At 35.6% G+C, this 10755-nt stretch overlaps 1 protein-coding gene across 4 annotated transcripts; it reads left to right on the top strand.

Moving 5' to 3' along the window:
• Window positions 1–384: 384 nt before the first annotated feature.
• LOC138944811 (putative leucine-rich repeat-containing protein DDB_G0290503) lies at window positions 385–10542 on the top strand. Of its 4 annotated transcripts, XM_070315830.1 has the most exons (7): window positions 385–610; window positions 693–763; window positions 1652–2513; window positions 2639–7458; window positions 7762–7856; window positions 8522–8823; window positions 8956–10542. In XM_070315830.1, exons 3-7 carry the CDS (start codon window positions 1666–1668, stop codon window positions 9692–9694), a joined length of 6804 nt encoding a protein of 2267 aa, XP_070171931.1. In that variant the 5' UTR covers window positions 385–610; window positions 693–763; window positions 1652–1665; the 3' UTR covers window positions 9695–10542. The 4 variants fall into 4 exon arrangements, with proteins under 4 accessions (XP_070171931.1, XP_070171930.1, XP_070171933.1 ...); XM_070315829.1 differs by having other exon boundaries at window positions 385–763; XM_070315832.1 differs by lacking the exon at window positions 8956–10542 and having other exon boundaries at window positions 385–763; window positions 8646–8817.
• The last annotated feature ends 213 nt before the right edge of the window (window positions 10543–10755 follow it).

The raw sequence follows: 10755 nt of genomic DNA, 5'->3' as shown, positions 1-10755 counted from the left end.
ATCAATAGAAACTTTGATACTCTTAATACTTATTTAGATTAAATATTAATAATGTATATAATAAGTTAATTTTTCTATTCTACTTTTCATTAAAGAAAGCTAGATATATATTTTATATACAATATATTTCCTTTTTCTAGAGATACATATATGCAAATATATAATATAAATTATCAATTTATATTTATTTTTAATATATACCGTTTTTTGTGTATTTTGCAAGTCTTAGTATAGATTCTAAAATAATTTCTATTCTTATAATTACATCATGTAAAATCTATAAGAGAGCGCTGTCGCTGATTATATTATTAAACGTTCAATATAAATATATATATATATATATATATATATATATATATATATATATATATATATTCTCGGCTATATACCCAGTGATCGATTATAAGCGAACTTTGTTTCTTGAGACTATGTCATGAAAGGTAGAGAAATGGATCACTACGTATCGCATTTGCGTATACCACATTATTATTCAATTTCCTCTGGCCCTCCGTTCCATATTTTAAGCCACACGTATATTATTCTGCGGCGGAGTCACGTGGCTGTGCGTCAGGGCCAACTAATCAATGGATCGACCACCGCAACGGACGAGGCTAGTATTGGTGATTCAGTTGTGCCACGGGGGTGCATTCGCTCGGTGGTGGTAACCCTTCTGTTTTATTCTCTCTGAACAGGTCCCGGCTTCCAGAACATAAAAATAGCGATATCTGCGCAATTCATGTTGTCAGTTTTCGTATCTTGACAGGTACATATGTATTCCTGTCAGATATTATACACGAGCACCGTTGTATCCTGCGTAATAATATTGCACTTCAATATGCACACATACAGTTTTATATATATATATATATATATATATATATATATATATATATACACATACATATATATAACTCATTATAATTACTTTTGAAAAAATACGTCTTATATACGTCTTATATACGTCTTATTGTTAGTTAATTATAATTATTTTGTTGGAATTATTGTTTCAAACAAATTTGTTTGAAAATATATGAAAGATCAGCATAGAAGGAAATAAATGCACTCTATTATACAAGGTATATCAAATAAAAAAATGTAAGTTGAAATTGAAACGATAAAAACAATAAAAAATACGACAATATTTAGAAATGTTTTATTGAAAATACTTTAAAGCTGTAGTGTTTTTTATACTATAAATAAAAAATAGTTTAAAGCATAGCAAGCCTATAAACACTAATAAAATATTGTTCATATTTATAAAATTATCTTTTTTAAGTTCGATTTTAACTTCATGTAGAATATCCCAGAAAATCGATTTTAGAAAAATAAGATCTTTTTTTGAGATTCCCCCAATAAATATATATTTCATTATCTGTTAAAAGATTTAAGAATTTTATTATATTTCCTTGTAACAAACAAGCTTCCTAAAATAATATAAAATTTTTAATTTTTAATTCCAAATATTTGGAATTCGGATGAAAGTTGAAGGATCGCATTAGTATCGTCTCTTTAAAGAAAAATTTATTTCGCAATCAACATGAGAAAAGGAGAAAATAGTTATAGATTATATATTAATTAATAGAAATTATATATAAGAAATTAAATTATATATAAAATATTGAAAATAGTATTACAATATATACACACATAGTCAAGTAGGATACGATGCTGAGCTCAACTTCGCCGATCGATCGTCCCAGTCTGCATCCTGGTACCAGATACCTCATCGCGCCGCGAGTACCTCACGGACTCGCGTCCGTAGTCGAGGGTCTTACTAGGGAGGTCCTTCGTCATCATCCTGAGGACATATATGTATTCGCGGCGCATCATTTCGAGAAGCTGTTGAAATTGCGGGAACAGTATCATGCCGAAGAATATAGCGGTCGCGAATTCGACCATGAATTCGGTTGCGAGTTCAGATTATGGCCCACCAAAAAGGCTAAAGATATCGGAAGATCTTCAAACAGTGATTGGTCCTTGGAGAAAAAAATCGAGATTTTTGAGAGAACGGAAGAAGAGAGACGCGGAAAGGTGTCTGCCGACGTGGAAGAGAGTACGGATGTTTCTACCGATAGAGAGAATCGGAAAACATCGAAGCAAACTTGTTCGAGAAGTCTCTCGATGACTACAAAGAAAATCTCGAAAAAATCGAAGGATAACGAGACATCGGATATTCGCGCGTCGAGAATCATCTCACAAATGTCTGCTCTTCACGGCAAAAATATCCAGACTAAGGATATTAAGCAGGAACTCAGAAGAAACAAATTAAGCGGCGAGAAAGCGAAAAGGACCGATGATACGGAGAAAGGGATTCGAAATGAGAGACGATCTAAAATGAAGATTTCTAAGACGAATAAGGATCCCGAAGAGGAGGTCGAATGTGCTACGACGACGACGACGAGCTCGAGTAGAATCTCCGCTCGGAGACCCTTGAGAAAAGTGCGGCGAATAGAGACTGAGTCCGAAACCGAGACGGAGCGTGAAACGATGACCAAGGCTGGACGTGAAAATAGGTACAATAGATTATTATAATTATTAGTTAATTTTATAATAATTTATATGTAATAAAGAGTGCATAAGTAAGAGAGAACTAAAAAGATTTATTTTTAAGATTGAATTTTCTTTCTTTATTTATCAGATACGAGAGATCGAACATGAAGAACAATGGTGCGAGCAACGAAACTATCGCTCGGACCGGAAACAGGCCGAAATCGCGATTCTCCGAACATTCCTCTGAGAGGAAAGTGTCGTCGAGAGCGCTCAGCATGGATCGTATCCGAGCGTATGTATTACGCAAATTCGCGAGCACTGCGAGTCTGGAAGTATTGCGGTCGCCTACGTATGTGGAACAGGTGCAGGAGGTGATCGATCGCGCGACGCCAATCATTAAAGAGAAGTTGGAAGAGGTCAGGGGACCGCGGGGAAAGCGTTCAAAATCAGTTGATCTCGCCTGGAACAAGGATTCCTTTCGTAAGCGTATTCGAGATGGAAAAAAATATCGCGATTATGAAAAAGAAGAGGAAAGCGAAAGAAAAACTGGAAACGAATTGCCGGAGCGAAAAATCGACATTATTAAAAAGGAAGAGACGGAAAACTCTCTCTCGGGAGACGAAACGATTTCGAATGTGGAAACGGAGGAAAAGAAATCGAGGAAACGCAGCGTGGGATCGGGCCAAAAAACGAGAAGACGCGAGAATAGCGGCCACGGTGATATCGGGGTCATGGATCAAGTCGACAGCAATCACAATGATAAATTGGAATATGAATCCGATGCGACACGTGATACCTTGGAAGCGAAACTGACCGCCACGCAGAACATTTTGGAAGATATCTCAAAGTCCACGTACGACTTGGGCGGCATTCGCAAGAACGATTCCGCGGGAGATGAGCTGCCGGAATCAGAGGTCTCCGATCAAGCAAACATTGTCTCCCTGCCAAGAGTAAGACCGTCGTCTTCTAGAAATTCCAGGAGCGCCACTAAAAACGGTTCGGATAATTTGACTCTGCCGCCTATCTCTCCGAAAGCTCCCAAGTCGATGAAGAAAAAGGACGAGCTATCCTTGCCGGTTTTGCCAGTGGTAGTTAACGGTAACCATTCCAGTAGAAAATCACAGGATGCCGAGGAAGCCTCAACAATGCATGACATTACGAATGACATAGAAGATATAGAGATCATTCCTAAAGACGATTATGAAGAAGTAATTGTAGATATAAAACAGGACCCCAATAGTGATGTAATATCGAACCTAGTGTCAGACGAGAGGTTTAACGATGCAGAAAAACGTGAAAGTCTCGAGGAATTTGAGGAATTGGAAAGGAAGAAGATGGAAGAAATCTTCAAAGACAGTTTAAACGTTACGCCAGAAGTGATAAATGTGTCGCCGAGGCCGGATTCGCTAGAATCCAACGAGGAAAAGAGGCTTCAAAACGAGGACGTGGATTTTGCGCGAATCAACACATTCGACGAATTGAAGGATAAGTTGATCGAGATCGAGATGGCAGAACGAAATATTGAGATAGCAATGGCTGGCCAACAACTCGCGATGCATGACGGTGGCGAAGAAACGAGCCAAGTGGAAAAGTCGATGATTGACGGGAAGATAAATGACGTAGGAAAGTCGACTAATGAAGTAGAAAAGACTGTGAGTGGGGTAGAAAAGTTGGCGGATGCGGAAAAAATATCGATAAATAAAGACGATGAAGGAAAAATAAGAAATGACGATGAAGAGGAAAAAAATATGACAAATGAAATAGCAAAAGTAAAAGATGTAATAGAAATATCAATGACTCAAAAAGAAAATTTATCGAATAAAACAGAAAAATCGAAGGCTGAAGAGAAAATAGAGAGATCATCGAATGAAATGGAAAATACCACAAATGAAGCAGAAACATCAGTAAATGAGATTGAAAAATCAACAAACAAAATGAATGAAGCGGAAATATTAAAGAATGAAGTAGAAATGACGACAAACCGTATGGAAATATTAACAAAAGCAGCAGAAGAGGCAATCAAAGTACCTGAAGACGAACAATCAATGGATAAAACTGAAAGATTGATGAATGAAAAGTTGCCTATTGACGTGGAAAAATTAATAGTTAAAATTCATATTGAGGATATACAGTCTATAAATCCAAAATTACAAAATAAAGATGATCAGATTACTCAAGTAGCTATTTGTGAAACAGACGATGATAATGTAACGACATCCAACAGTAAAGCTGACAATACAGTAAATAAACTTTCAAAGATTACAGTTTGCGGAAATGCTACAAACGAAAGCGAAATCTCAGCAATAGATCTTCCGGATGAGAATATTAAGACGAAAGAGCGAAAAAAACGCGAAATCGACGAGTTATCAGTAGCGACGTCACTTTCTTTGGAACTTCCGTTTTCATATGTTCTGAGCGAGGGCTCTCCCTGCGAGATCCCCGATTCCGTGACAACCGTGATTATTCCAGACAAACACTGCTCGTCTCCCGTGATTTTAGAAGACAAGAATTATCAGTTTGGATTGACGAGTAAAAAAGAAGAATCATTTATCCGCTCCAATATCGCTAAAAAGAGCGAAACACAGGAAAATGAACACGGCATGGAAATTTTCGGTGAATATATCCGACCGGAAGTCTCTGTTTTGCCTGTAGATATTGATTTCGTGCATGGTACGAAAGGGATAAAATCGAGTCAAATAGTAATCGTTCACCAGGACTTGGATAGGATCAAAGAAGAAGGTGAAGAAGAAGAGAAAAAGGACACTGAAAATGAGACCCCTCGAGAGCAGAAAGATGATAAACAGCCGATTATACATGAAGAAGTAACGAAACTTGCGATTCTGGAAGACATCGTGGAACACGAGGAGAATGAAGCAACTAACGCGAAAATGACTTTCAAATCCAAGAATGCTGAGGAGATTTCCTCCGAAGTTCCCGAGTATGAATCTTTGCCTGATACCGTAGGATTAATGGCAGATACTGGCTTGACAGACGAAGAAAACATGAACCTTGTGGTAGAGTCCCGGAACACGATAGAGAACTCATCGGAAGAGAACGGAAGCACGCAGGACACCCGCACAATCACATCGAGCGACGTGAAAGAGAGTATCGCGAGCAATCGTTCCATCGAGAGTCCGAGTTTGGATAGACCAGTAGTGCCAGAATTGAACCTTGATTCTCTTCAAGATAACACGGTATCGTCCTTCAAAATGACGGCGAATGGAACAGTGACGAAAGAGGACATCGATAGTTCTAGAGAGAGCGACACCACGACGTCGTTAATCGAGCCATTGATTTCGGATGAGAGATTGATGAACCAACAGGCTTTAGCTGATCGCGAAGAAAATATTGCTAAAGAGTTCACGGAAAGTTTATCGAGACATCTGCAGTCGGAAGTTCCAGAAGCCGATCAATTATATCAAGCGGAACATGCGGAATATGAATGGCTGGAGAAGGATCTGTTGTCTCTGGAAACCAATTTAGAAGACGAAGTGAAATCTCAGGAAAACAGTATGGTTTTACCGGAAGATGTTGTTCTAATTGGTCCAATTTTACGAGACGAGGAGATGAAAAAAAAATTAGAAAATGAGGAAGAAATTGCGAGAGAATTGATAGGCTCGCTAGAAGAAGATATGCAACTTTATGCTAAAGAATTAGTGTTAGAAGAGAAATCTAAAGATAGTGGAGAATCTGAGAAAAGCAATTTAAGTGTGAATGACAAATCTAATCGCTCTTTGTCGGAATCTGTTAATGAACAGGAAAAAAGAGAATGTGAAATTTCTTCAGAGGAAATCCAAACTTTAGATAAAGATGCAAAGGTTGAAGTAATTAATGAATTATCTAGCCACATGGAGGATATTAAACAAGATCACAAAGATAAGAACACTGTAATAATAGACAATGAATCTGAAGAACTTAAATTGGAAGTGGAAGAAAAAGATTGTGTAGAAATTAGGCAGGTTGCGCCTTTAGCACAATTTGAGCAGGACGAATTACTAGAACTTAATGATGCACAAACAATAGAAAAGAATGAAGAGAAGATTACAGTCGAAAGTAAGCTTGATATTATTGATATGGTTTCTATCAATAATAAAGAAAATTTTGAAGACAAGCAAACAAGCGTTGAAGAAGTTATAGAGAGTCAAAGCAACGAAAGCACGAATAAGGATGAAGAAAAGATTACAGTCGAAAGTAAGCTTGATATTATTGATATGGTTTCTATTAACAATCAGGAAAATCTTGAAGACAAGCAAACAAGCGTTAAAGAAGTTATAGAGAGCCAAAGTAACGAAAGTACAAATAAAATTGAAGAATTACATGGACAACAAAAAGAAAGTGAAGAAAACATACAAGATGAGAAAGAATGTGAGCAAAAGAAATTAAAAATTGAGGAAAAACGAGAACAAAAAGAAATAGAAGTACACGAAGAATGTCAGCAAGAGAAATCGGAGAAATACACGCAAGAAAATCTAAAAATCCAAGAAAAAGATGATGATTACGAAAATTTACAATTACAGGAAAAAATTGTGGATATGAAAACAGTGTCTGTGAAAACAACAGAATCAAGAAAAGGCTTGATGAATGAATCGACGAATGACGATGATGAACATGGAGATATTAATGATAAGCTAATTACTTGCAACGAATTCGTTACTGACGATAGGATAGAAAAAGATGTGGAAAATAACGAGATAGAAAAACACAAAGATCTTTCAACAAAAATAGAGGATGTTCACGAGCCAATTGCAAGCGTAATATCGGAACAATCGAAAGATCATTTTCATAGTGGATATTGGATTACGGAAACAAAATCATCGACCGTAGAGACAGTGATTGAAACTTCTGATCTTAATGCGAATACAGACGAAGGGATGGAGCCTGCTGCTGATGTGCCAGAAATTATCAAAGATGAATCGCTTATTCAGAAGAAAGATGATTTTTATTTAGCAGTTATGAAAATCCAAGCTTGTGAGTAATGCATTTTAATAAAATTATGTCATTAATTGATACTTTAATTATGTTGCGTTAATAATGTAAACCAACTGTTAATTTTTTTATCATTTAATATATTCAAGTCACACAGTAAAATTTAAAAAAAGATAAGTTTGATTAATTTCAAAAATATAAATAATATCGTATCGTCCATTCTATCGCGATCAGAAGGTGGAGTAATAAAATAAATACTATTTTGAGATAAATATGATATAATAAAACGCATAATCTCTTTAAAGAGATGATACAAAAATAAGTAACAAAAATCATTTTGTGAAGGTTTCCGAGGATTTTTAACGCGTCGTCGTATGAAAGAAGATGTAAACTCGAAATCTGTTTCGAATAACGTTTCTTCGGCACAGAAAACACATACAGTAAGTAGAATAATTATAATAACACTAATTAATTTTATTTAATTAGTTTCTAATTAAAAAAAATTATTAAAATTATAGAATAAATAAAATCTTTAATAAAATAAAATTTTATCAATTACTTAAACTGTAATTTTGCATGTGTATAGTATAGTAATTCAATATATTGAAACTGGATCTCGAAATTGAATCGTGTGATTTTTCTTCGTTTTGTAAAGTCGAGTAGCTGAACGTAATATTTTGTATGCCACGTCCGCCGGAAGTACATTACGTAAAAGAGGAAGCGGTGGGTCACTGCTAAACGTCAGCGCTTTCGTGATTGCAACGTGAAGACAGTTCGGTTATTTGGCAATAACAAGCTTGGCACATGCACCTCGAGAGCTCTGTTAAGCTCCCTTAAAATAATTGTTTCTTAGATCCAAATTGATGTTCACGACTTTACAAACATTATGTCTGTTAGATTTCCTTAAATTTTGTATTTTGAAATAAAATTTAAAATTATGTTAATTAAATATTTATTATATTTCTTTAATAAGTAATTATTTAAATATAATTATAGATATATGATACAATCTCTTTTCTCTCTCTGGAAAAGATATGTTTTTTATTTCTTAACATTAAAAAAGATAACGATATAATCAACAATCCTATAGACTATTAATTTTTAGAACGATCATTTAACGGTGCAGCATCCTTCAAATTTGCGAGAAACCAAAACTGGAAGGCAACGTCTTCGACGAGAGGAAGCTCTACGAAATACTACTCTCTCATTGGAGAATGCTTTCGCTACAGGTAGACTTCAACATACTGGCGAGTTTCACGATTCCGTGCCGTTGCCTCTTTTCGATTCAATATACCGTAAGGCTAATTCAACGACGGACGAATTTTTGAATAAAACGATTCAAGAGGATGTAGAAGAAACTAATCAATCTGATACTGCAGAATCTAATGCCAACAAGAGCGATTCCGTGTAAGTAATGCTTATAAAAGAAATTAAAAACGTGCTATTACGTTTTAAATATTTTTTGCTTTCTAATAATCTGTATTAAAATATACCATAAAATAGAGATAGCATCGTGTATAAATATTTTGCTTTTCACAGTCATGATGACGAACACGGTGGGAGTTTTCAGAAAGGCAACATTTTCACTGATCATTCGACTTTTCCAATCGTGATGCATCTCCTAGCGGATGCATCTCGCAATCGCTTTACAGTCAGTCAGAACTCCCATTCTGATTTTGATACAAACGCTGAAGGAGCGAAACCTAAGGAACCGACACTGACGGATATCTTGATGCTGGGCTATCCGAGAGACGATGAGAATCGATACTTAAATTTCATAACCAGCGTGGAAGATTTGGGCTCTAACATGGATTCCTTATCTCTAGACGACACAATAAAGTGCTCGAAAAACGCCGACGCTCATCCTTCGACGATTTCCGGCGAGGGTAGTCTCAGGGAACCTCTGGCTCTTCCGGGCCCCCCTCAGGGTGTCGTGATCGAGGAGGTGACTAGTCTGGACGCTGAACTTGTCCCATCGGAGTCCGCGACAAAATCGTCGACCGCGTCGAAAACCTCGCTGGATACAAATAGCTCGGTGCCATCGGAGGAATGTACCCTCGAGAACGAAAAAAAAGATTTAGGAACGTCGCCAAGGATCATGGAGGAAATGGGAGACCGGAAACATATGGATGGAGGGACCGAAAGACAAAAGTCTGATTGGAATCTTGAGAGCATTCCAGAAAACGATTCGCATAGTGAGGATGTGAAAAAAGAATCTAGCGAAGTCTCTTGCGACAATCACGAGCGCGTGGAAAAAGAGAAGAATAAAAAGACGTGATTTATAAATATATAAAGATATATAGAGTGAATCGAAGCACGGCACGATTAGTTCCTTCGATTAAGATCGTCGCTTGTGTGTGAGATAATAATTATCGCTATACTTTCACTCTGCATGAATTTTAAGATAATTTTGCAAGGAGACATTATTGTTCCACATTATTCTTAACTTCTATGATTTAGAATCTCTAATTTTAATTTATATAAATATAAGAATAATATGAATAGACACTATTTCTCAGGAATAGTTTAATTTAAAGTATACATTATACATGCCATGCAATTACCAATATTATAGAAGATACAATCTAGATTTGCAATTGTACTACACAATACAAGCGAACAATCTCTTCCCACTTTTACTACGTACATAGTTCGGGCGATATATATATCTTTATAAATGCTACACAGAGCGGTAATAAATTGTACGATAAATTACAATTTGTTCTCGTTTTAGAATATCTATATATTTCATGTATAAAAAATAACAATTTTAATCAATATTACACAACTAAACAAGAGATAACGCGGCACCTTATGCACATTAACAGTGCTATGAATTAATCGCAAAAATCGCGAGGGTAAAAAAATATAATCTTGTTTCATTTCTTAATATTATATATTGCTACCAATTCTAGTGCTATCAATGCTATCATTTTGATCGGCAAAACTTCCTCGGTGAATCAATAACTAGAATTGGTATATATAGCAATATATAATATTAAGAAATGAAATAAGATTACATTTTTCATCCTCATGATTTTTGCGATTAATTCATAGCACTGTTATTGTGCGTAAGCGGCATTATAATTGTATAATGTAATGTAAACACATCGAGAATATCTTATCATTGAGTATGCTTCATTTGTAACTTACGGTTATCTCTTGTATAGTTGTTATAATATTGATTAAAATTATTATTGATTAAAATTAATAATAATAATAAAATTATATATATATGGTATAGAGAGAGAGAGAGAAAGAGAGAGAGAGTTTTATGATTGAAAAGTTTCATCTTCCAAACATAGTAATTGCTAATTGTGTCCATAATAATTAAAGAAC

The sequence above is a fragment of the Polyergus mexicanus genome, unplaced genomic scaffold (genome assembly GCF_030449975.1).
Source record: "Polyergus mexicanus isolate NDT 795.1 unplaced genomic scaffold, iyPolMexi1.0 SCAF_2, whole genome shotgun sequence".
Classification (NCBI taxonomy): Eukaryota; Metazoa; Arthropoda; class Insecta; order Hymenoptera; family Formicidae; genus Polyergus; species Polyergus mexicanus.
The sequence above is the reverse complement of the archived record's forward strand: the minus strand, read 5'-3'. Positions and strand labels throughout refer to the sequence as shown.